Source organism: Canis lupus, chromosome 13 (assembly GCF_011100685.1).
Source record: "Canis lupus familiaris isolate Mischka breed German Shepherd chromosome 13, alternate assembly UU_Cfam_GSD_1.0, whole genome shotgun sequence".
NCBI classification, from domain to species: Eukaryota; Metazoa; Chordata; class Mammalia; order Carnivora; family Canidae; genus Canis; species Canis lupus.
In genome coordinates, this window is record NC_049234.1 from 48,607,355 (window position 1) to 48,635,103 (window position 27,749).

A 27,749-nucleotide genomic window follows, 5' to 3' on the forward strand; every position below is an offset into this window, starting at 1 on the left:
GCAATCCAGAAACTGGGAAATCTGGAACTACTGTTTCAGTTGTGTCCTACTATCAACCTACACTGGAGATCAGAAAGCTACTGCAGCAACTGTTGTCTACTGGGACCTATCTCCTTTGCAAAAACTGGAAGAAAATATTTGTGGAAGACACATCTGATGAAGGACTATTATCCAAAATATACACAGAACTCTAAAACCTTAATGATAAAAAAAAAAAAACCTGATTTGAAAGTGGGCCAAGGACCTTAACAGACAACCCACGAAAGAATATATTGATGACAAAGAAGCATATGAAAAGGTGCCCTACATCTATGTCATCAGGGAAATATGAATTGAAACAAGAGACGACTATGTATCTATGAAAAGGGTCAAAATCCAGAACACTGACATCAAATGATTGAGAGGATGTGAAATCACAGGAACTCTCATTCATTGCCAGAGGGAATGCAAAATGTATACCTTTTGGAAGACAGTTTGGAGGTCTCTAATATAATTAAACACCATATGACCCAGCTATCATGCTCCTAGGTAAGTACCCAAAGGAATGAAAACTGCGTCCACACAGAAGCCTGCACACAGGTGTTTATAGCAGCTCTAATATTATTTATCATCGCCGAAACTTGGAAGCAATAAAGATGTATGTACTTCAATAAGTGAATGGATACGCTGCAGTATAACCAGATACTGTATTATTAGTCAGTGCTAAAAAGAAATGAGCTATCAAGCCATGATAAGACACAGAGGAATCTTAAATGCATATTACTAAGTCAAAGAAGCCAATTTGAGAAGGCTACATGCTGTGTGACCCCAACTATATGACAATCTGGAAAAGGCAAGACTATGGAGACAATAAAGATATCAGTGGTAGCCAGGGATTGGTAAACAGGGGAGGGAGTGGGGGGTTGGAGGGGTGGAGGGGAAGGCTGGTAAATAGGCAGACCATGGAGAATTTTTAGGGCAGTGAAAATACTTTGTATGATCCCATAATGATGGATACATGTCATTATACATTTGTCCAAGCTGATAGAAAATACAACACTAAGAATGAACTGTAATGTATACTCTGGACTTTGGGTGATTATGGTGTATTGATGTGGGTTCATCAATTATAGTAAATCTAGTACTCTGGTGGGAGGTGTTGATAATGGAAGGAGGAATGTGCTGGGCAGGAGGTATATTGGTGTGTATATATATATATTTTTAGGGAGGGATGGGGAATGAACACTAACAAGTTCAGAATTTCTTTTGGGTTGATGAAAATGTCCTAGAATTAGATGGTAGTGAAAGTTTCATAACTCCGTGAGTATACTAAAAATCACTGAATTGTATGATTTAAATGTTAAAGTGTATAGAACTAAATATACACACACATTAGTAGAAGCAAAACTGGGCAACTGAATAATATAAGTATCTTCTATCAGTGTCAACATCTTAGTTGTGCTATTATACTACCATCTTGCAAAACAGTACCATTGGAAGAAATGATAAAATGTATACAAGATTTCTCTGTATTATTTCCTACAACTGCATGTGAATCTACAGAAGCTGCTTCAAAATTTCACATTCACCTACATATACTTGCTCTACCTTCATACACCTTCATACACCCACGTACATCTCTGTACCTTTCACTCAGTTTTTCTACGAATGTAAAACTGCTTTAAAAAAAAAAGTCTTAAAACTTTTTGTTTTGGCTTTAATTGAGGAATTTGCTTTAAGTCACCACCATCAGGATGACTATGGACCTTTTCCTTGTTAATCACAACTTTTGAAAGGCTACAGGTTCCTTTCTTCCTTAGATCCAAAGTGACAGCAGAAATATGAAAGTAATGCTGTAATTTGGGGCGATTAGAATTGGACTTTTGATATGGAATATGCAAATGAGAGAACTTCCACATTTAGTGCCTCTCTTTAATCTCTGTGGCAGAGATTGGTTAGGTGCTTCCTCTTCCAGGGCTCACGGGAAAACTACATTTGCCAGCTTCCCTTGCAGTTAGGTTAGGCCTAACTGGAGCCTGGATTATGTCCAATAAAACAAGAGTGAAAGTGATATGTGCATTTCTGTGACTCACTCCTGAAATGTCCTATGCTATCACTTACACTATCTCCCTAGTCTCAAAGCCTGGAGGGAAAGGATTCTGACATGACAAAAAGAACCTGAGGAAAAAAGCCCAGATCCCTAATCATCACCCAGAGGAGACTTGTTCAGGGGAACTGTAGGACATGCACCACCTGTGAATGAGGAACTCTGAAACCACTGAGATTGTATAGCTGCTGGTTACAGCAGGATTAATCACCTCCATAAATTCTGCTGACACAAATTATTACATTAGTAGGATTGCTATCCTTGAATAATCTTTGCATTCCTTGAATAAACTCTATTTACTATATACGATTATTTTAATATACTGTTTTATTTGCCAATATGGTATTTAAGATTTTGGAATCTATGTTTCAAAAGTGAAACTGGTCTAAAGCAATGTTTTTCAAGTTAAGGCATGTGGACATTCTATATGAGAATCCTTTAGGTATAGCAGGTTCTACAGATGGGCATATTCCTGAGATCCAACCCAAATTTACTGAATATTACCCCTTGGTGTTGCTCCCAGGAACACATATTATTAACATATACAAAGGTAAAAAGACCCCAGATATATATGTGGCCAATTCTCTTGCATTTCTACCCCCATTAACTTCCCATCTCAAGGGCTATTCTGAGGCAAATATAAGACATCATGTAATTTCACCTGTAAATATTTCATTACATAGCTCCAAAAGACAAGGCTTTAAAACATTTAATTCACATGGCTCAATCACACCTAAAACAGTGATAATTCCTTAATATATTTAGATATTGTTCAAATAATCCTATTCTAAAATACATAAAACATACATAAAATTTACCAAATTAACCATTTTCAAATGTTCAGTGGCATTGAGTACTGTCTCCATTTTTAAAAGTCTGTTCAAATGAGGATCCAAATTAGATTTATACAAATGTTGTTAATATCTCTTAAATCTCATTTAATCTACAGATTCCTTTTCATCTCTTTTTTTCCCTAGCAATTTCTTTGTTGAAGGAAACCAGATTGTTTGTCCAAGATTTCCCACAGTCTGAATTTTGCTGGTTGCATTATCATAAAGTCAATTCACACGAGAAATATAATTTTTTTATTAAAAGTGTTGGATGGTTATTTTGACCTACCAACCTAAGAATCATGAGTCTTACTTCATTTCTGAATGAGCCTTGTCTAATTGTGACAATCAGGGTTATATTGTCAGTTAATATAACAATGTTTTATGCAATAAGTTAGTAAGCTCTCCATCCTTATAAAAACAGAGATTATCTGTGCCTTGAAAATAGAGAAAAATCAGCTAGAAAGCAAATTTTAGGAAGCAGTCTACCTTCTGTCTTATGCTTCTCTATCACTTGAATCAATTTTAGAAATTTATAATTTCATCAAAAATCATATTTTTAAATGATGCATATGATCATATGTCAAATATTCTCCTGGTTCAGCTTCTTTCATTTAGTATAATGCTTTTGAATTTCACTAGTTATTGTGTCCATCAGTAGTTTGCTTTCTATTCTTACAGAATAGTATTCCATTTCATGAATACACTACAATTTGCTTTTTCATTTATTTTACATGCATCATATTGATGGACTGTTAGGTTGTCTTGTTTTTAGCTATTGTGAATATTCATGTACAATTCTTTATATTGACATATATCTTCCATTCCCTCAGGAATGTGATTGCTGATTTATATGTTAAATGTAGGGGGATCCCTGAGTGGCTCAGTGGTTTGACGCCTGCCTTTGGCCCAGGGCGTGATCCTGGAGTCCCCGGATAGGGTCCCACGTCCCGCGTAGGGCTCCCTGCATGAAGCCTGCTTCTCCCTCTGTCTGTGTCTCCGCCTCTCTCTCTCTCTCATGAATAAATAAATAAAATCTTTAAAAATAAAAAAATAAATGTACGTGTGGCTTTGTAAGAAATTGCCAAACTGTTTTCCAGAGTGGTCATATGAAGATTTCAGCTCCTCCTTGATCTTTACATTTTAATTGTAATATAACTCATATATTAGCATATCTTAAAGATATTGTGAGTTTGGTTCTAGACCATTGCAATAAAGTGAATATCACAATAAAGCGAGTCAAAGGAATTTTTTGATTTCCCACTGTGTATAAGTTATGTTTACACTATACTGTAGTCTATTGAGTGTAATAGTATTATGTCAAAAAAACCCAATATATATATATATACCTTCATAAGGTAAAAATAAATAGCAAATAAAAAATACTTTATTGTGGGCAGCCCCGGTGGCGCAGCGGTTTGGCGCCTCCTGCAGCCTGGGGTGTGATCCTGGGGACCCGGGATCGGGTCCCACATCGGGCTTCCTGCATGGAGCCTGCTTCTCCCTCTGCCTGTGTCTCTGCCTCTCTCTCTCTCTCTCTAAGTAAATAAATAAATCTTTTAAAAAAATACTTTATTGCTAAAAAATGCTAATCGCCATCCAAGCTTTCGGAGTCTTAATCACTGATCACAGATCACGATAACAAATTTAATAATAAAAAAGTTTGAAATATTGCAAGAATTATGAAAATGTGACAGTCCTGAAGTGAGTAAATGTTTTAGAAAAATGGCACCAAACCTTGCTCAAGACAGGGTTGCTACAAACTTCCAATTTGTCAAAAATACAAATCTGCAAAATGCAATAAAGTGAAGTACAAGAAAGTGAGGCATGCATGTGCAATAAAATTCAACTATTTAAAGTATACAATTCAGTGATTTTGTTAAAAAAGAGTTATTTATTTATTTTAGAGAGAGAGGGAAAGCATGAGCAGGGGGAGGGGTGGAAGGAGAGAGAAAAGCAGACTTCTTGCTGAACACAGAGCAGAGCCTGATGCCGGGCTCCCTCCCACAACCCTGAGACCCTGACCTGAGCAGAAAACAAGAGTCAGATACTCAACCAACTGAGCAACCCAGGCACCCACAGTTCAGTAATTTTTTAAATATTCACAAAGTCATGCATCCATCATCACTACCTAATTCTAGAATATTTTTACTGCCCTAAAGAAATTCCATCTGTAGTTATTCCCTATTCCCCCATTATAGGCCCTATTAATTAATCTACTTTCTGTCTCTATGGATTTTCTTATCCTGGGATAGTTCATATAAATGGAATCATATAAAATGTGGCCTGTCACTGGTTGCTTTCACTTATTTTCAGGGTTCAATCATGTAGCATGTATCAGTACCACATTTCTTTACATGGCTGAATAACATTCCATAGTACAGATGAACCACGCTTTGTTTATCTAACACCCAGTTAGTTGATGGACATTCACGTTCTTTTTGGGCTATTATGATAGTAATATCATATTATATATATATATGTATATATATACATATATATACACACAGTAATTTCTGGATCATATGGTAATTCTATGTTTCATATTTGAGGAAATTCCATTCTATTTTTCAAAGCAGTGCACCATTTTACATTCCCACCAACAATGTATGAGGGTTCCAATTTCTCCACATACTCATCAACTCTTGTCTGTCTTATTATAACCACCCTAGTAAGAATGAAGTGAAATCTCACGGTTTTGATTTGCATTTCCCTAGTGATTAATTAAGTTGATCATCTTTTCATGTACTTATTTTCCTTTTGTATATCTGCTTTGGAGAAATGTCAATTCAAGTCCTTTGCATGTTTTTTTAATGGGTTATTTGTCTTTTGTTGTTGAGTTCTAGGAATTCTTTATACATTCTGGTTAGTAATCCCATATCATATATATAATTTGCAAATATCTTCTCCTATTTCGTGGGTTTTCTTTTCACTCTCTTGATAGTGCCTTTTGCACAAAAATTTAAATTTTGATACTGTCCAATTTTCCTATTTTTTCTTTTGTTGCCTATGCTTTTGGTGTCATTTCCAGGAAATCATTGCCAATTCCAATGTCATGGACATTCCCCCTCTCCATGTTTTCTTCAAAAAGCTTTAGAGTTTTAGTTCTTACATTTAGGTCTTTGATACACTTTGAGTCATTTTTTGTTTATGAGATAGGAGTCCAACTTTATTCTTCTACATATAGAAATCCAGTTTTTCCAGTACCATTTGTTGAAAACATTGAAAGGGTTTGGGATCTTGTTGAAAATCATTTGACTATACATGTGAGGGTTTCTTTCTAGGCTCTGTATTCTATTCTATTGGTCTGTATGTCTATTCTCATGTCACTGTCACATTGCTTTGATTACTGTCACTTTGTAGTACATTTTAATATCAGGAAGTTTGAATCCTCCAACTTTGTTCTTTCTCAAGATTTCTTTGGTTTTCAGGACATGGCTTGTGTTTCTTCGTATTCATTTTGCCAATTTCTGCCCTTAATTGGAGATCAACTGGATTAATTTAAAATACATTCAAACTAGGCAATATTAAGTGCCTGACATGAAGCTTTTTAATTGTAGTGTAAGTGCCTGACATTAAGCTTTTGATTGCTGAGGCATCCATTTAAAAAGATATACATCTTGAAAAACATATTGCCAGCTGTATGACACAGCTACTAGCAAAACAACCAGATAAGGAATTAGGCTGCCCCCACCCATGAAGAGCCCTCTTTCAGAAAACCTTGGATAACCTGGACTGCTTGAGTGGCCAGCTTTCCCTTCCCATGCTCTAATTCCAGCTCTTATGCTCTAAATTAGCCAGTAAAGAGTATACCTGTGAAACCTAAACATGCTACCATTGGATCCTAATAAAGGCAGAGGCCTAGCTCTGCATTCTCTCTCCCTACCTATGATCTGGCTCTGTGGCCCACAGGCATGCCACATATTTTCCAGGACCTATGAGTAATACATCTTTTTCCTTACTGCTTTCTGATGGGATTTTTGCTTAAGTGCACTCTAAAATAATAATAAGAACCACAAGGCTGGTCTAGCCAAAAAATATGAATAATACAGGCCCAGATGAATGCCTCAGGCATTCCTAGCCAACAGCATCACTATCAATAGGTTGGGACCAACACGACAAAGCAATTACTAATAAAGGACTTACTTTTGTCATTTAGCTCATTTCTGTGTTTCTCATGTGCATTTTCCCCTCAATTCTCCTATCACTGTTTCTTTTTGTATTTACTTGATTTTTATAATGTGCCATTTTAATTTGCTTCTTTTCTGTATTCTTTTAGTTTTTTCTCAGTGGTTACCTTAAGGATTAAAATTAATGTCTTATAATGACCTACCGTGAATAATTCCAACTTAGTTTCAATACTACACAAACACTCTGCTGGTATACACCTCCATCCCTCCTCTTTTTTACTGTTACTGTTACAGACTACATTGTTATGTATTGTCTGTTCATTAACATCAACTTGTAATTGTTGGTTGTTTTATATACTTGCCTTTTAAATCATACCAGAAAAGGGATCCCTGGGTGGCGCAGTGGTTTGGCACCTGCCTTTGGCCCAGGGTGCAATCCTGGAGACCCAGGATCGAATCCCACTTCAGGCTCCCGGTGCATGGAGCCTGCTTCTCCCTCTGCCTATGTCTCTGCCTCTCTCTCTCTCTCTGTGACTATCATAAATAAATAAAAATAAAAAAAATAAATCATACTGGAAAAAATAGAATTAAGAACCAAAATTTGAGCAATTCTTTTATATTTACTTATGTAGTTATCTTTACCAGAAGGCTTTGAGTTACTATCTAGAGCCCTTTAATTTCAGCAGGAAGGACCCTTTTAGCTAATTTCTTAGGGCAGTTCTGGTAGGAACAAATTCACTTATCTTTTATCTAGGAATGTCTTCATTTCTCCTTCATTCTTGTAGCATACTTTTGTCAAATGAATAATTCCCAGTTGACAGTTTTATGTGTTATTGCTGTTGTTTTGCAGAACTCTAAATATATCAACTCATTGCCTTCTGGCCTCCAACGTTTCTGATGAGAAATTGATAGTTTTATTAAATGTTCCTTGTATGTGGCAAGTCACTTCTCTCTCACTGATTTCAAGATTCTGATTATTTTTTCATAGTTGATTATGATGTGTCTTTGTGTGGGTCTCTTTGAGTTTATCGTACTGAAATTCATAGAGTATCTTGGATTTATAAATTTATGATTCTCCTTAAATTTGGTAAGTTTGCAGGCATTATTTCTTCAAATATTCTCTTCTTTCTCTTTTCTTCCACTGAGATTTTTATAAGTTGGCTCACTTAGTGTACCACAAGGCTAATTAGGCTCTGTTCACTTCTCTTCATTCTTTTATCCTTCTGTTCCTCAGATTCAATCATTTCAATTGTCTTATTTTCAAATTTGCTGATTTTTTTCTTCAGCTTGTTCAAATCTGCTTTTGAAGTCCTCTTTATTTCACTTCCAATTTTTATTGTACTTTTTAAGTTTCAGAGTATCTTTTTCATTCTTTTTTATAATTTCTATCTCCCTTTATAGCTATTCTCACTTTGTTCATATGATCCTTTCCTGTCTTTGTCCATGTCTTCCTTTAGCTCTTTAAGCAACTTTATTTTTTTTTAAGATTTTATTTATTTATTCATGAGAGAGAGAGAGGCAGAGACACAGGCAGAGGGAGAAGCAGGCTCTACACAGAGAGCCCGATGTGGGACTCGATCCAGGGTCTCCAGGATCATGCCCTGGGCTGCAGGCGGCACTAAACCGCTGCGCCACCGGGGCTGCCCTCTTTAAGCAACTTTAATTTAGTTTTGGTTCTATGTCATTGTCTAATAAGTCTGACATCTGGGCTTCCTCAGGTGTCTTTTGTATCTATTTAGTTTATTCTTTGAATAGGCCATACTTTTCTGTTCCTCCATATGTCTTGTGATTTTTTTTTTTTTTTTTGACAAGAACACTGGATTCTTACAATGTGGTAACTCTGGAAATCAGACCCTCACCTCTGATGATTTCTTTTATTGTTTTATTATTATATGTCTCTGTATCAGAGATCAGCCTGAGGTAAAAGCATTAAAGTTGTTTCAGGTCTTTTCTGAGTTTTCATCTTTCCCAAATCTTTCTAAATTCCTCATTTATATGGTTGTTTTTGAATGTCCAAAATAACAAACAAACAAACAAACAAACAGATGTAGCTCCTTTAAATCTTCTGGAAGCCACCTGAGCCAGTGAAAGTTGACACCACTCTTTGTGCCTATTACCTTCTACCTTCAGAAGCAACAATTCATAATCAGAACACAGAACCTTGATATTGAGGACAAAGTCTTTATTGTCCACTCTCCAACAAGCTGTGCCAGAAACACAGGCTGCTGTCCAAGCAGTTGCCTACCATGGGGCTGGGTATAAGGGATGTATAGCTCTTACCACTCTAAGGACTGAAATCAATCAACACTAACTACAACTTACTGTTAAACTTTATCTTGGAAGCTGCAAGTGTTCAAACCGACTTCAGAGTTCCAAAGCTGTCACTTGAGACAGTCTCTGCCAGTACAATAGTTATCTAGGTGGAAATATAGATTCCTGGTGCTTTCTACTCTTGCCATCTTTCCTGATGTCAACCTAGTCAGTTGTTTTTCTAAAGTCTCTCAAATTTGGGTTTTTCTCATGTATTTTTATAATTGGACAGAGGTTATGAATTACCGACAAGGATATTATGTGGGTAATATATCTTTCTCAGTGCATGATATTAAGAGTTACTTGATGTCAATATAAATTATTGGTGATGTTAACCTTGGTCACTTCTATAAGATGGGATTTGCCAAAACTACATCGTAGACTTACTATTTCCTCCATTATAATTACTAAATATTTTGGGGGAGATAACTTTCAGATTATGAAAATATCCTGTTTCTATTTAAACTTTCCCACTCATTTCAGCATCTGTCAGCAGAGCTGGCCAATGGGGGATTATTATTCTGGTCTTCCAATGGTGATTTTTTCTTTTTTAAGATTTTATTTATGTGTGTGTGTGTGTGAGAGAGAGAGAGAGAGAGAGAGAGAGGAGAGAGAGAGAGAGAGAATGAGCCAGGGGAAGGGGCAGTGGGAGAGGGAGATGCAGACTCCCTGCTGAGCAGGGAGCCTCATACAAGGCTAGATCCCAGGACCCTGGGATCATGACCTGAGCTGAATGTAGACACTTAACTGACTGAGTCACCCAGGCACACCTGATGGTGATTTTCTTTTTTCTTTATTCTACCTAACATTTATATATTGGAATTTTCAGTGAGGAAGAGGTGTGACTTTCTCTGAATTTGTTCATGTATTATTTATTTATATCAGTATTATGAGTATTTATTTTGTTGTTCAAGTTGTTCTAACACTGGCTATTTTCAGGTCTTTAGTTTGGTTCCTATACCTTTATAAAACAATTTTTCTTTAGCACTTCTTTACTTTCTGGTACAAGATGCTCCAGACTCACATTGTGCTTTCTCAACTCATACTGCAGAATGAAGCAGTTTTCCAAGGAACACTGGTTCCTGTTATTAAAGAATAGCATGTATAAACCAAGAGCTAAGAGCTAGGTGTACTCATTGCTACCAGACTATTGCTGTTTCTAACTCAATTCCCTGTTGGTTTTTTTTTTTTCCATTTTATGTTAAAACAAAGCATTCTTGGGGCCAAACCTGCTTGATCAGGATGTATATGTCTTCTTTTTAAATCGCTGGACCTAACTTGCTAATATTTTGTTTAAAAATTTTGTGCCTATGTTCATAAGAGGTATTTTTCTATGACATTGTTTTTAAATTTTTTTTATTTGGCTTTAGTATCAGGATAAGTTGGAAAATATATGCACCTGTTCTAATTTCTAAAATAATTTATTTATGACTGGTAACTAATTGTTTATTAAAGGATAGACATCATCCTAGAAGGAAAACTGTGGCTTTTTTTGGTCTTTTATTGATGTTTTCCACTTTACTTAAATGTAATCTGATGAAGTTCTATTGTATATTATTGAATAGTTTTTTACTTAAGCAAAGTTAAAAATATTCCAGAAAAAAATTTCCATCTTATATAAAGTGAATTGGTTTTAAAATGTTCTTAAATGGGGCACCTGGCTGGCTCAGTTGGTAGACCATGTGACTCTTGATCTCAGGGTTGTGAGTTCAAGCTTCATGTTGGGTATAGAGGTTACTTTAAAAACAAAAACTAGAACTAAAATGTTCTTGGAGCACCTAGGTGGCTCAATCAATTAAGCTTCTGACTTTGGCTCAGGTTATGAACCCAGGGTCCTGGGATTGAGTACCATATCAGGCTCCCTGCTCAGCAGGGAGTTTGCTTCTCCCTCTTCCTCTGTCCCCCACCCCTGCTCATAATCTCTCGAATGTATAAAATCTTTAAAAATAACTAAAATGTTCTAAAAATTAGTTTTTTTCTTTTAAAACTCTATAGGGCTTTTTCTTGTTTCATTCTTCATTCATTTATTCTATTTCTCTATTCAAAAACTCGTAAGTTGCCCAAATAAATCACTGTACCTATATATTTCAATAGCTCTCATATCCTCTTCATCAAATTCATCTTCAGCTTCCTTCAACTGTGCAAGAGTCATTTTTTCATATGGCTTAACTAAAACAAAATACATTTTAGATAATTGAATTATTTAAAAACCATTTTTTTTACTTTATAGAAAAAACAATATATAGATAAATGGAAATAAAGAATATCTTTAATGTTGCAGGTTCTCCAATATATAACTGTATTTTGTGGCTGACTGCTTCAGATTTGTTTAAAGTGAGTCTCCCTCCAAGTTCACAGAATTACCAAGTTACATTTAAAGTAGATGTGAACATCAGTTAGACTCCATAAATTCAGATTTCCCAAGTGCTTGAAAATCTTGACAAATAAAACATATTATATACATGATCAAATGGAAGATAACTATGGCATAGAGGAATATGGTAGAGAAAAGGCTCACTAGGTTATATACCAGGACATTTCAGCTGTTACTAACCAGCTTGTGACATGTGACACATGAATTTAAAATTTTAGGTATTAGCATCCTCATTTCAAAAGTGTAGGTAGGATTTCTAATATCCTTTCTCTCAGTTTATGAAATACATTTTTGCACTATCATTATCTCCTTCATCCAGCCCACTAACTGCATAACTGTACCCATTGCTTCTTTCTGTAAACGTAAAACCATTTCTTCAATTTCATCTTTTGGTTCTTCTTTTGGAGGAAGAATGCCAAAATCTCTTAAAATTTCATTCCATTCTGTATCTTCATTTGGATCCTATGAAAAAAAATAGAAAATCTATTAATATAGCTGTGCATTTTAATATGTATATGCAAAACTGATATATAATAGCATTTTCAACTATGCAATTGTTCATGAGCTCTATAGATAACTAGATAATTAGTTTCAAAGAATAGAACAAAGTGGCCTACTTTTCCCTCACTTCCCAGCACTAGTGGTAACATACTTTGATAAATAGGATACATCCTCTACCCTCAAAGTTACTGAGATGTTTAATAAAAAATCAATTTGGAACACATATATCAAATATTAATGAAGTAAACTCATAAATCATGGAAAATTCTCTGATGACTATAGAATTCACATCATGCACACAAATACTGTTCCATTTTTCTACATAGGCATTTAAGACCTCCAGGTGAACATGTTTCTCTTTTCAACTATACAGCTTTGAGGGCTCTTACTCTAAGGTTAAATGTTAGAAGAGGCTGGGAAGTTTTCCATAGTTTAAATTATGTCTAATCATAGTTTCTTTCTATGAAAGTTAATCTTGTTTTCTTTGTAACTTAGGATTTGATATTTTATTTGCTGCTTTTCCAGAAGTTGTAATATATTAACTCTTATCTTTCTAGTTTGATGTCCATTTTCACTGATATTTCCTTCCAGGAGAAGAGAGAACTATACATACATGAAGGAATACTGTGGCAAAGTATTTGATGACTTTGAATGATCTCCACATTCTGGTATTCACATCCCTCCATAGCCCTCTCTCCTTGATTATGGGTGGGAACTGTGACATGCTTCTAACCAACAGAACATGGCAAAGATGAAGAAATGTCATTTCTATGATTATACTCCATAATATTGTAGCTTCCGTCTTGCCAGCACTCTTCTCATTGGCTGGCTTTGATAAAGCAAGCTGCCATATTGTGAGGCGCTCTATGGAGAGAACTATGGGAATAACCCGCAATCAGCTAGAAATTGAGGTCTTTAGTCATATAGCCCCCCAAAAACTGAATTCTGCCAAATACCATGTAAGTGAATTTAGAAGTATATTCTTTCTCTGCTGTACCTTCAAATGAGACTGCAGCTTTGGCTAACACTTCCATTGCAACCTTGTGGGAGACTCTGGAGAAGAGGTCCAGTTAAGCAATGACTGGATCCTTGACCCATAAAAAACTCTGAGACAATAAATATGTTGTTTTAAGACAGCATGTTTGTGGTACTTCGTTATGCAACAATAAATAACAAATACAAGTACCATCTTATTTCTCCTCTTCATTCTATTCTTTGGCCAAAGTTTTGTTTTTCTATCCACACTTTGTCTTTTACCAGTCTCCCTATCCATGAGATCTTCCTTTCTATTCTTTCTTTTCAATCCCTATTTTTCTATATGTCTTATAACAATAAAAAATCAGTATCAGTAGGAGTTCTGCACTAGTAGACTACACAATTTGAATATAAGCCTTTTGCTGAAAACATCTAGTAAAATTTGAAAGCATTGGAGAATCAACAAGGCAGTGAAGAGAATTATCAGGAGAAGATCTTGGATAAGAAAGAGGCCCAGAGAGGAGTTGTATGTTTGGAGCCTTTCCCTATGGATCAACTATCAATTTTGGAAGAGGGCAAGAAGCTGAGAAATTGAATAAAGCCTCACAGATTTGAGCACAGTGACCAAGGAGAGAAATCACTAAGAGATCATTATATATTTGGAATTTAAGAAAACACTTTGGTTCTTAAAGAAGATTAATGAAATTGATAAATATTTGCCAAGACTAATAATCTACATACATATATTTGAATATCTATAATACAATGTTACAATTTCTGCCTTAAAGAATTATAATATCTTTTAAGGAAATTAAGAGAAAAAATATATTTAGTTTTTAATGTTTATCCATCCCCCACCACAGTGGTACCTTTGTTTAAAGCAAATTCTTCATTAAAGCCAAAATAAGGGGTGCCTGGGTGGTTCAGTCAGTTGGATATCTGCCCGAGGTCCTGGGATCAAGCCCCTGCATCAGGGTCCCTGCTCAATAGGGTTTGTCTTTTTGATATTGAATTTTAAGAGCTCTTTATATATTATGAATATTAATCTTTTGTCAATTATATAATTTACAAATATTTTCTCCCATTTTGTGGTTTGTATTTTTGCTTGATTGATACAGCAATGTCCTCTGATGCATAAAAGTTTTAAGCTTTGGTGAAGTCCAATTTATCTATTTTTAACTTGTTTTGCCTATATTTTTGGTGTCATATCCAAGAAATCATTGCCAATCCTACGTCATGGTGATTTTCCCCTATGTTTTTTTCTAAGTATTCTATAGTTTTAGTTCTTACATCTACGTCTTTGATCCTTTTTCAGTTAATTTTTCTTTATTCATTGGATGTGGATACCCAGTTTTCCCACCACCATTTGTCAAAAGACTATCCTTTCGCTTAAATAGTCTTAGCATGCTTGCTGCAAATCATTTGGTCAGTGTGTAAGGGTTTCTTTCTGGGCTCTCTGTTTTATTCCATTTTTCTTTATTATGTCTGTCTTTCTATCAGTACCACATGGTTTTACTGCTGCTTTGCAATATATTTTGAAATCAGAAATTGGGTCCTCCAATTTTGTTCACCGTTTAAAAGACTTTCAGGTATGTTGGGTCTCCTAAGATTTATATGAATTTTAAGATGGGTTTTTCTATTTTTACCAAAAAATGTCATTGGGGTTTTGGTAGGGATTACACAGAATCTGTAGACTGTTTTAGGAAGTATTGACATATTGACAATTTAAGTCTTCCAATCCACGGACATGGGTTGTTCTCTACTTATTTATGTCTTCTTTAATTTCTTTCAGCAGTATTTTGTAGTTTTCAGTGTACAAGTCTTTTGCCTTTTTGGTTACATTGATTCCTAAGTATCTGATTCTTTTTGATGCAAATATACAGGGAATTGCTTTCTTAATTTTCTTTTGGATTATCCATTGTAGTGTATAAATATGTCTTCATCAATTTTTTTGGCTCACTATTCCCTGCAGATAATTTCAATCTAGTCTTACTTTTTTAAACTAATAAACATAATTGTTTTATAACCTGTTTCTGATCATTCTAACAAAGTCTCCTGTTGGTTCACATTCATAGTGACCTGTTTCCTTGTGTGCTTGGTTACTTTTCATTGATTTCTGTTTCCTATCCTTGGGAACTTATCTAAGGCAATTCTTTGAGCCCTAAGATAAAGACATCTTCCAACACAGAGGATTTTTAAATTTCTTCCTGGCATTTATGGGCACTAAATCTATAACTAATATATATCAAATTTAAGGCTTGCTGGACCCCCGACAATATGCCCTAGGTCGTAATCTATATGAGAGTTGCCTTGGGCCACAGCTTCTTGGGGATAGGTATTATTCTTTTTCTTTTTCTCCCCTATTCCACTAGCATCAAGACACCCTTCCCTGAATTCCCCTAGACATGAAATTATCTTTTGTTCCTACTCCTATTAACTTTCCATCGTTTGGTGGACCATACCCCTTTGGTTCCTTTCACCCTGTGATTATACCCAGGACCAAAACACAGACTGCTAATGCCTTCAGGGTAACAGTGGCTTTGGAATTGTGGAAATCCATTTGTGTGGTTTTCCAATTTCCCTTCAAATTTGGTCTCATAGTTTCTTACTATCAAGTCATCCCTTTGATGCTTTTAAAGAAATGTGTTTTACATGTTAGCCAGCATTTTTACTTGTATGAAGCAGGAGAGTAGTTCACTATCTCAGAAATCCAGCACTACCTTTTTTAAAAAACTCCTTCTGCACTTGACATCCCCTACCATCTTCTCTTTTCTCCTCCATAGTTAAACTTCTTGACACAATTGTCTACCTAAGCTGTAAGTACTCCCACCTCCCATTAACTCTTCAATCCACTCCCAAGTTGCTTCCAATACTTTCAAAAATGTTCTAGCTAATGTCACCTATGAGCTCCATGTTGTTCATTTCAGTGGATATTCATTGTATTTGATCTCTTAAGCAGAATGGGAGAGACTTTGTCATTCTTTCTTGCTAAAATGGTCCTTCTTGATATTCATGATACCACATTCTTATGGTTTTATTTATACCTTCTCTGTTCTTCCTTAACTGATGTAGGAGTTCATTGCAATGGAATATAACAGTAAATGCTCTACAGTCTATGCTTTCCTTCATTTTTAGAAATTACTATGAAATTTTATCTACTAGAAATAGGTACCAAGATCTATTTGTTAAAACTATTATGGCATTTATCATGCCACAAATAGTTACCACTCTCTCTCCCTCATAGTAAGCTCTTTTAGAAGAAATTGGTAACTAAACATAAACACTGAATAAACTGGCTGTTGAATAAATCAATGAATAAATGAACAAAGGTTAATGTGCCGTTAACTTCACTCTCAATTATATTTTGACCTATTTCTTAAAGAGGAGGCATAAATCCAGACAAATTTGCAATGTTTTTACAGATGGGAGAAAATGTACTTGCTAGGAATCTATAATTGACACACAAAGACTATCCATTAAAAATTACATGTGATTTATATTCAAAATATCCTAGTAAATTATACAGTATATACAGTAAAAAATAAATATGTAAAACAAGAAAAAAATCACAGTTTTCATTTGGGGGAGCAGGGGGAAAGCAGCAGTTTCTGAAAGTCAGAAAGTGAGAATTTTACTCTGATAAAAGAAGAAACAGAGGCACAGGCTTCTGGCTAGTAAGGAAGCTTTAGACAGAGGAGCAGCCCTCTAAGGAACACCTGGAAGTCTAGCTGAGCTTTTGCAGTTAGGTGGGAGAAACTCCAGGGACAGCTGGTCTCTCTCAAGACAGATGCAGCTCCTGGGTGTCCGTTCTGATATTTTTTTAATTTTTTATTTTATTATTATTTTTTAAAGCAGGAGAGCAGAATACTGCAATTGAATGACACCCGGGCTACCGTCGCTGGCCTGTTTCTCAAGTCAGAAGTAGGGCAGCAGAAGGCTTCCAGGGCGCAGGTGTGAAACCCGGCCCTCGACCCTCCGAACGCTCCCCCAGGCCCAGCTGAAGTCTTGCGTGTGGATTTGGTGTTCTCGGGGGGCTCAAGTCGGACAGCCCCAAACCTCACGGAGCCGCACGCAACACTGAGCTCGTACGAGAACAAATGTGGGCTGCGCACCCCCTGGGTGCCCCCCACTCCAGGCCCAGCCGGCGGTTCCCCAGGCTGCCCACCTGCATGGTGCTCCCCTTCGCCCTCGCGAGCCAGCGTCGTCCAGCGGCCGGGGGAGGACGCCTCACCCGCACCCCGAAGTCGGCTTCCAGGGGGAGGCGAGCGGGCCGCGGGCCCAGCGGTTTCCACCGCCCGCGGGGAGCGCGAGGGGCGAACCCGGCCTCGCCCCCGCACCTGGCGCGGCGCTGTTGCCAGGCAACGTGAAGGCGCGGCCCGGGGGTTGCTGCGGTGCGGCCGCCGCCCGCCGTCCCTTCTAGGGGGTGCCGCACCTGTCGGCGCCCGGGGCAGGTGCTCCTGTTCCCCCAGCCTTCCCTCCTGTCAGCACGTTGTTTCAGAGCCTCCGGCACCCTTCGACCCCTGAGTCCTGTCTTCACCGAGAAATAACAAAATCCAGGGGAGAGAGCCCTCCAGGGGTGGGATGCTTTTTTCTCTTTCTTTCTTTAAGATTTATTTATTTATTTATTTATTTATTTATTTATTTATTTATTTATTTATTCATTCATTCATTCATTCATTCATTCATTCATTCAATTTTATTTATTTATTCATGAGAGACATGGAGAGAGGGGCAGGCTCCCTGTGGGGAGCCCGGTGGGGGACTCGATCCCAGGACCCCAGGATCACGCCCTGAGCCAAAGGCAGACCCTCAACCGCTGAGCCACCCAGGTGCCCCTAAGATCTTTAATATATTGGTTCACTTTGAGGTACATTACTTATCAGCGTCCTTGAATTCTCAGGTAATTAAACAAATATTTATAGTCAAAAAAATATTTACAGTCTCCTTAAACTATTGTGTCACATAAAAATATCTAAAAAGGCCTCCCTCTCTTTTTTTGTCCCAATGTGAGATGGGATCCCAATACCCGGATCCCAACACCCAGGGATCAGGATTTGAGTCAAAGGCAGACACTCAACCACTGAGCCATCCAGGTGTCCCCAGAGGATGGCTTCTTAACCTGGAGCCCATAGCCTATATTTGGATGGATTTTAGGGAATCTCCCACCCAAAACTCCCCAGTTGTACACGTGTTGTAGGTGTACATTTGTTGGTTGGGGGTTTAGGACAGAGCTTTCATCAGATTGTCAAAAAGTGCTCCACCCCCATCTTAAAAACCCACTGCCTTAGAAGATAAGAGCTCTGGCTTTAGATAGGAAACCTAGACAGTCCGGTTCCTTGGTGGTTAGGTTAAGGAAAGGATGTTTACTGGGAGCTTGCCAGGAACTTGAAGAAAACATTTGATATTATCACCAAGTAAGGTTATACATGGTCACAGAGATATACTGATAGGATTTGGAAAAGAAGAAAAAAAATGTTTTTAGTGATACAATTTTATTTATTTTTTAAAGGTTTTATTTCAGAAAGAGAGAGTGTGCAAGCATGAGCAGGGGGAGGGGCAGAGGGAGAAGCAGCACCCCCCCCCCAGCAGGGAGCCTGATGGGAGGCTTGATCCAAGGGCCCAGAGATCATGACCTGAGCCAAAGGCAGATACTTAATTAATTGACTGAACCACCCAGGTGTCCCAAGTGACACAATTTTAAACTTGGGTTCAGTGTTGGACCACTTCATGTGTAATGCCCATTTAATATTTAATACAAATCTTGTACTCCTGGCAACCTATATATTTTATTGTGTTGGTATATAGAATATGAACTAACTTACTAAATATAAAATATTTTTAAACATCCCACAATTTTTGTAACCATGTTTTGGTCGTTTTTTCTTCTTCTCCTCCTCCTCCCCCTCCTCCTCCTTCTCCTCCTCCTCCTGCCCCTCCCCCTCCCTCTTCTTCTTCTTCTTCTTCTTCTTCTTCTTCTTCTTCTTCTTCTTCTTCTTCTTCTTCTTCTTCTTCTTCTTCTTCTTCTTCTTCTTCTTTTTAATATCCTGGGAACCTTGAAAAATGTACATGACCTAAGACTCTCTGTATTTCTGAGAAGCCCTGGAAATTACTTCTTAAATTAATATTTGACTCCTTTTTATTTTGACAATCTAAAACCTAAGCTAGTTGAATTACTACTGTGTGTAGCACTAGCTAATGTTGCCCTATGTATTTGTGGCTTTAGAGCAGAAGGCCCTCAATCCTCTCAAGCCCCCCATCTTTCAAAGCAATTCATTTTTTAAATAATGTATTTTTTTTGGTCTTCTTCTGTTCTTTCTTATGTTCTTTGTGCAGGTTGACAAGAAGTGAAATTAAGGGATTTTATTAGTAAAAGGCATAATTTAAGCTATAATTTTTAGTTGGCATCAGTAAGATAAAGCTTTGTGAGGTACTCTACCCTGAAGAATTTAAGACCCAAACCTACTCATTCTAGAGCCAACCTCCTCTAATCAGCCAGCCTGCTTGCTGGTGGAGATTATCCAGGAAGGGCATCAGAAGGGAAAAACGCCGGGGAACCTGAAGGGAGATGATCTCAGTATCCATCTGAGATTAATTCTGTGTCCAATAAACACTGATTTGATGTAAAAAGTTTTCCAAGTGTGTTCGTGAGATTTTCTTTCTGGTAATGGACGAGACTAGTTGCCTTTCAGATGTTGTTCAGTGAAACGACTTATTTTAAGATAAATTGAACACTTCTAGTTGGTAGAAAAAGCTAACCCCTTGATATGTTTGTAGCAGTTGGACATGTCTTTTATGGTAGATAAATCAGAACTTGCTTATTGGACTATTTGGATGGATCATGGCTGAAGGTAGTTAGCTCCTGGACACTATGGTATTCATAAGTGCTGGTGATTTGTCATTGATGAAATCCAAATAGGGTGAACTAAAATATTTTTATTAAAGTCACTCAGAAGAGAGTTGAGTTTTAATAAACTATTTTAGTTAGACTTTGAAGCATGTGTGTCAGTATGGTTGATCCTGAACAACACAGGGGTTAAGGGGATCCCCTACACAGTCAAAATTTCCCAAACTTAACTGCTAATAGCCCATGATTGATCAGAAGCCTTACCAATAACATAGTTGATGAGCACATATTTTGTATTTTATGTGTGTTATATGCTGTATTCTTACAATAAGGTAAGCTAAAAAGAATAAAATGTTATTTAAAAAATAACAAGAAGAAATAAAGGTGCCTGGGTGGCTCAGTCAGTTGAGTGTTCCTTCAATTCTTGATTTTGGCTCAGGTCATGATCTTGTGGTTATGGGTTTGAGCCCCAACTTGGGCTCCCTACTCAGCAGGGAGTCTGCTTGAGATTCTCTCTCCCTCTGCCCCTGTCCCTGATTGTGTGTGTGTGTGCTCTCTCTCTGAAAATACATAAATAACATAAATAAAATCTTTTTAAAAATAAGAGAAAATACATTTACAGTGTTGTACTGTATTTTTTGAAAAAAGTTCATGTATAAGTGAATCTTGCAGTTCAAACCTGTGTTGTTCAAGGGTCAACTGTATTGTCGAAAGCTACAGGGATCTAAGGAACATCATTATTTACAGCTTTATTACATAAGAAAAAATATTTTAAGATGTTTTTAAAACCGTCAACAAATTAAGCATTTATAATCTCAACCGGCTTTTATTGGGAATGTTTACAACACATGGATTCTCAAACATGGTAAGTTTAGCAAGGATTGTTTCTGAGAAGAAAAGAGAATGTCAACATTTTGCATTCTCTGGTGCCGCTTCTGCAGAAAATAGTTGGTATCCTGTATAAAAAGAAAAATTAAAGTTAGAGTCAAGTGTAAGTAAGTATGTGAAGGTTCATATGCAATGTTGGTATATAGACATTCCTATAAATATTTCTCCATGTATGATAAAACTGACATCAGAGATATTTCTCAGCTATTCTTCAGTCTGTATATTTTCAGCTATTCATCTCTCCCCGATAGAACACTTATTTTATATGTCCATATTTTCCAAAATTTTACAGTATTTAACTATATAAAAGTGGTTTCCTAGAATTCATTGATGCCAATAAGATCTATGAATAAAATATTTCAAAAGTTGCGGTTACTCCTCATGTATTTATTTCCTTTTATATCTGCAATTAAATCATCCTATTTTATGTCTAACCATTTTCCAAGTAAATATAAGTCATCAGGACAGAGTAAGACCTCAGATAATAAGATGAGAAAAACAAAGAAAAAAATGATTATTGAACCATTTCACTATTGACAAAATAAAATGAAATCCTGAGTGAGTTAGTCTGTGTAAGCCTCAATCTTGAAAACAATCCAAATAAAGATATTTCCCTCAATCAGAAAGAAAGTTTTACTAAATTAACAAAGTCACAGATTAAATTCCATTTCACATTTGTGAGCACTCTACCACTTGGTTTGGTGTTACAAGCACAGGCATTTTTTTCATCTAGTGTTAAGCTGTTTTTTGTCCACTTTTGTAAATGTCTCTACATTTGTAATAGTATAAAAGATAGCTTCTTTTCCATTGTCCTTCTGTTCTTTTTTTTTTTTTTTTTTTTTTATGATAGTCACACAGAGAGAGAGAGAGAGAAGCAGAGACATAGGCAGAGGGAGAAGCAGGCTCCATGCACCGGGAGCCCGACGTGGGATTTGATCCCGGGTCTCCAGGATCACGCCCCAGGCCAAAGGCAGGCGCCAAACCGCTGCGCCACCCAGGGATCCCTGTCCTTCTGTTCTTAGTTCCTCCTAATGTTGAACCATCCTGAGCTGTTGGAACAAACTTCACTTCTATGGAGTTATGTAATTTTAAAAATATGCTGCTGAATACAATTTATTATTTCTTTAACATCTTTGCATTGATATTTATAAACAGAATTGACCTACAGTTTCCTTTCTTATATCACTTTTATAAGGTTTTGGTATTAGTATTTTCTGGCTTCATAAAAAATACTTTGAGATTTTCTTCCATCTCTGAACTGTAAAAATTCAGTCTATTGGTCTAGTACTTTTGCGGGGGGGTTCTAGGTAATGTTTTCCTTTTTTTTTTCCCCCATGGCCATTATTCTATTCAGAGGATTTTTTTTTAAATTTCTTCTGATGTCCATTTTGGTAGTACCTACTTTACTAGACAATCCTCCATTTTATCCAGATTTTCAAACTGATAAACACAGAGATTGCAAAGTACTGTCTTAGGATTTCCATTTTTTCTATATCTGTTTTAATTTCCTTATTTTCATTTGTATGCTTATATATTTTTATGTTTAAATATATGTATTCAAACATATATATGTGTGTTTGTATATCTCTTTTTTTCTTAATTAGGGAAGGCTAATTATGTTATTTTATTTTATTTTCCATTATCCTTTTGTTCTCAGTTCCTCCTAATGTTGAACCATTTATTTATTATCTCTTTATTTGCTAGCTTTGTATAATTTTTGGTATTTTCTTCATTAGTTAGAAATAGTGCTCTTTGATTTTTGTTTCTATGAGAAAATGCTAAGAATTTTAATATTCTTAAGCTAACTATGTATTTAAGGGTTAAGGTAGTGATATGAAAAAAATCTACAAAAATATGTTAAGCATAGAGTCTGCATTTATGATCATATAACATTAATAGAATATATTAGATTTATCAATCTGCATTTGGGGTTCTAGACATATATTTCAAAATTCACAGCCCAATAAGATATCAGGATTAACATATTATTAAATATGTAGGGCCAGCCATACATCTACTATATCTCCAGCCTTGCTGTGGAAACTCTGTGAGTCCCAAAGTAGAAGTCATGTTCTCATATCTTCCCACATTTTCTTAGTTCTTTAGAAGTGGTAAACCACAGCTCTTATAAGGAATCTTCAAATACAGGTTACTGGGATCCCTGGGTGGCGCAGCGGTTTGGCCCCTGCCTTTGGCCCAGGGCGCGATCCTGGAGACCCGGAATCGAGTCCCACATCAGGCTCCCGGTGCATGGAGCCTGCTTCTCCCTCTGCCTATGTCTCTGCCTCTCTCTCTCTCTCTGTGACTATCGTAAATAAATAAAAAAATAAACAAATACAGGTTACTTGGGAGGCAGAAATACATTCAATCTGTAAGTTCTGGCCCATTATTTGTGGACACTGATTACCACGAGAAGGACACAATCCCTGACATATTACTTGCACAATAAATGATAAGGCAGGCCAATGTCTATAAAACCAATGGGACTCTTGTGGCATAGTCTGAGGAACACATGACATGGGCAAGGCAAATCTGGCTCTAAAATACTGATGTTTTCCATCATATAAGTCCCCCACTGCCCCTATAATGGTAATATGTATAGACAATATTAATGTACACAGGCAATCAAGTGATAGGAATATACTGAGCTTAGTTTAATTTGTGAATATCTGAAAATGACAGAAATTTTCAAACTGGATTGAATTGGGAAGTACATACCATTTTAAATGTAACCTTCTGACCTCCTTCCATTGCGTGGCTAGAAAATAACAAATAAGAAATAAATCAGGATTAATGAAATTAATTTTCATACAAAGCAACCTAATGATTTCGATGGGAGTTATTATTTCTTCTTTTATCTAGTTTTGCTCTTTCATCCATTCTCCAACTTGTTGTTAGAATTAGTTTCCAAAATGCAAATCTTAACATAGGGCTCTTCCTAGCCAAACAATAAAGTTGAAATTCCTCAGTTAACTATTTCACTGGCTAATTCCTGCTGATTTTTCAACCCTTAAAACCTTCTCTGGACCTCTTCCACTCTCTGGCCTGAGCTCAGTGCCTTTCTTTTAGAAACCACAGCCCCTGGTTTGAGGGTGTATGTAACACAGTATTTTGTATTTGTTTATTTATGTTTTCTGCTTTAAGCTGTGAACTCTTAGAGCCTAAGAATGGAATCCTATCTATCTGTATACTTCTAGCCTTTGCAACACTGCCCAGCACCCCATAGAGATTTAAAAAAATAGTTGCTAAATGAATGAATAAAAAATTTCTGGTAATATAGTACGGATACAAACATTTTAGAAAGTGAGGCTGCTTAGAAAGAAACACATTTCATACACAATTTGGACATACAAAATGCGAAATGTAATTACAAAGTTTTGTCTACTTACAGCCTCTAGTATAGTTGATTCTTTTCCTTTTAAAAACTTATGAAAATAGTCATAATTCTTCCAGTCTCCTGAAGCAAATATTTAGTAAATGATTCTTTGGAACTTAAAGAGTAATGCATCTTTAAGACATTCATTACCTGCACATGAAATTTCATAGAACTAAAGTGTTTACTAGGTGAATGTCATTTGGGGCATTTACAAACATGAGTGGATTAGAGAAAAGGTCAGAGATACCGTAATATTAAAACAATACGGTGGATGAAGAAGTGAATCTCTGACTCTATATCTATAAACAAACTTAAATATGTACAAACAAACTTAAAAACTTCATGTACATAAATGCACAGAGTATTTTTCAATTTTAACGTTGAGAGATTTTTAAAAATACAGGACTTGCATACCCTGAACAAAAACTGTCTTCGAACTTGGCTTGCGATAGGACCTTGGAATTCTTCCTGGAAGAGAAAATGAAGCCATTGCAAATCAACTAACAGTAAAAATAAGTGCAAATTCTTAGTGAATTCTTAGAGAAGCTCCAAGATTTTCAACTACCATAATTAAACAAGGAAGGAAAAAAAAAAAAAAACAAGGAAGGAATCAAGGACTTGAGTATACAATTCCCATCAATGAGTAATCTTTGAATGTATACTTGAGGAATTTTCACCCAGGAGTATCACCAGAATGTTGTATTTTAAAATAATTTCCTAGGGGCATCTGGCTAGCTCAGTCGGTGGAGAATGCAACTCTTGATCTCAGAGTCATTGAGTTTGAGTGCCATTTTGGGGGTAGAGATTACTTAAAATTTTTTTAAATAAAATAATAAAATAATTTCCTTATCAACATTAACAGCATCTAGGAAGTTTGTCAGTTGTATGTATATTCATTAGTAAGTAGAATGAAAACAACAGTTCATAGATTAACTAGACTTAAAATCTCCTCTCAGCATTTTGTTACAATGAAATAGTTTCTTTAAAATACATATTGTATGTGCTAACACACAAACAGGGAAAAATATAGAATTGTGTCAGAGCTAAGATACACTATATTTCTATAGGAATCGAAATTGAAATTGAAGGACAACTTTGGTAACCTATATTTATTCAATGAGACTTGAGTTGATATTCCCAATATAATCATATTCACAGAAATGATAATGAAAAAAAATGCCAAATAAGAACAAACCAATTTTTCATAGTAGGTATATTTTGAAGTGCTTCTTTTCTTGTAAAATATTTCATTTTAAATAATGGAAAAGATTTAACGTTTTATGGTTTCCATAAAATAGGTTCTTGTAGTTTCCTATTTTCAACAACTACTCCTTATAGAAATATCAGAATGGCAATCACTATGAAATTTGTCATTAAGGCCTTTTAAAATTATTCCATAAGTATAATCGTATTTTTTTAATTCTAAGAATTGGCTCTGACATCCATTAAAATTCTGAAATCCCATATTAATTTGGAGTGCCTGGTTGGCTCAGTTGGAAGACTATGTGACTCCTGATCTCAGGGTCATGAGTTCAAGCCTCACATTGGGTATAGAGATTATCTAAATAAACAAATAAACCTAAAAAAAAAAAACCCTTTGAAATCTTTGCCTTACAACAAACATATCTTAAATTCTCAATATTTTGTATCTACTTCTCATCTGACTACAAATACAGTCCCCAAATTACTTAATATTTTGTTCTTAATTATTTTAAAGATTTTATTTATTTATTTGAGATAAAGTGAGCAAAAGTGAGAGACAAAGAGAGCACAAGCAGGGGGAGGGGGGCAGAGGGAGAGGGGGAAACAGGCTCTCCACTGAGCAGAGAGCCCAATGCAGGGCTCACTCCCAGGACCCCAGGATCATGACCTGAGCTGAAGGCAGACACTTAACCGACTGAGCCCCTATTTAATATTTTAAAATGTACACATGGACACTATATATTTCTATGCTTATGTAAGAAAAGTTATGTGTGTTATATTAAACAGAAAAAAAAAGGGCAGGGAAAAATGTAACTTAAATAATGTCAAATTTTAAAACTTATAAGCCCTAAACATACAGATCCTTTTAGCCTTATTGGAGAAAGAATTTGGGAAGTAGAGATAAAAAAGATGTGGGAATGGAAGTAAGGAATGTCTAGCAAACAACATTTAAGAAAAAGTGTTCAAATGCACTAAGATCTGAAAACTCATTTTCTTTAAGAATACAAAACATTTCACTATCAAAAATCTGTTTTAAAATTAGGTAACTTAGACCCAGCAAAGCTAACACTCTATTATAATTTTTTCTATGCATCAGTTCCTATGAAACTTGGCTTGTTGAAAAATACTTTTAGGAGTTAATTGTTCAACAGGATGTATTGCTAAGTCAGAGGTCACATATTCAGCTAGTTTTCTGAAAATAAAGTCTCACTCAAGGTGGAACATTCAGACAAAGTATCACTGGCCATAATACTGAGGGTTTAGCTCTGGTAAACAATGACACTGAAGTGATATAGTAAACTAATAATTTGTAGGTGTATTTTAAGAAACTAGATCTTTAAACTGAAATCTTACACTGTTTATGAGTCAAGCAGTCTTCAGAAAGTAAAAGTTAATTCAAACAAGCATATATTACTTCTAGGAAGTTTGTTGACAAGGATTTGATTTTTTTTCATACTGGAAATCCTAAATTTTAAGAGACTACTACAGTTCTTATATTTCTTTTCTTTTCTTTTTTTTTTTTTTTAAGATTTTATTTATAAATAAGAGACACAGAGAGGCAGAGACATAGGCAGAGGGAGAAGGAGGCTCCCTAGGGGGAGCCTGATACAGGATTTGATTCTAGGACCCTGGGACCACAACCGGAGCCAAAGGCTCAACCACTGAGCCACCCAGGTGCCCATCCTCTTATATTTCTTATTGAAGTAGGCAGCAGATTTTGTCTTCCCTGATGGAAGCTTAGTTTAAGAATGTGAAGAATTTAGGAAGGAAATAGTGACCATAAAAATAAATTTTGAGGAATTTATTTGCCTAAACCATATGCATTTTTAAAAGTACTTGAGGACTTTTGGTAGTATTTTAAGAACACAATTAACATGGTACTTAAATTAAGGGAAAAATCTAACAATAAAATAATAGAAGTGAGGCGCCTGGCTGGCTCAGTTGGTAGAGTATGCGACTCTTGATTTCCGGGTTGTAAGTTCTTGAGCCCCATGTTGAGTGTAGAGGTTACCTAAATGCCTCTGAAGAAATCATAGAAGTATCCCAGATTAGACAATAAAAAGACAGCATAGTGAAAAAAAATATTTGCCTAGACTAGAAGTCAGAAAACTCTGCTGTAATCTTTAATCTCACTTACTAGCACAATCTTGGGAAACATCTCTATTCTGAGTTGTTTTCCTTTTAGTAACCTGGAGACACCAATACTTGTATAAATCCTAACAGAGTTGCCAA

The 27,749-nt window shown here is 36.1% G+C and overlaps 2 protein-coding genes across 2 annotated transcripts in view; both read right to left on the reverse strand.

Annotated features, from left to right (window-relative positions):
• Positions 1-17,537, reverse strand: part of PDCL2 (phosducin like 2) — a 29,541-nt gene extending 12,004 nt beyond the window's left edge. The window contains exons 1-3 of the mRNA XM_038556143.1: positions 17,372-17,537; positions 12,072-12,192; positions 11,435-11,525 (exon numbers count right to left, since the gene is read on the reverse strand). Coding sequence (XP_038412071.1) covers positions 11,435-11,525; positions 12,072-12,192; positions 17,372-17,377 — 218 coding nt within the window. The 5' untranslated portion in view covers positions 17,378-17,537. The remainder of the gene's footprint in view (positions 1-11,434; positions 11,526-12,071; positions 12,193-17,371) is intronic.
• Positions 17,538-20,854: 3,317 nt separating this feature from the next.
• The window catches only part of NMU (neuromedin U), a 28,111-nt gene continuing 21,216 nt past the window's right edge, over positions 20,855-27,749 (reverse strand). Inside the window, exons 8-10 of the mRNA XM_038556145.1 lie at positions 24,729-24,782; positions 23,657-23,696; positions 20,855-21,006 (exon numbers count right to left, since the gene is read on the reverse strand). Coding sequence (XP_038412073.1) covers positions 23,661-23,696; positions 24,729-24,782 — 90 coding nt within the window. The 3' untranslated portion in view covers positions 20,855-21,006; positions 23,657-23,660. The remainder of the gene's footprint in view (positions 21,007-23,656; positions 23,697-24,728; positions 24,783-27,749) is intronic.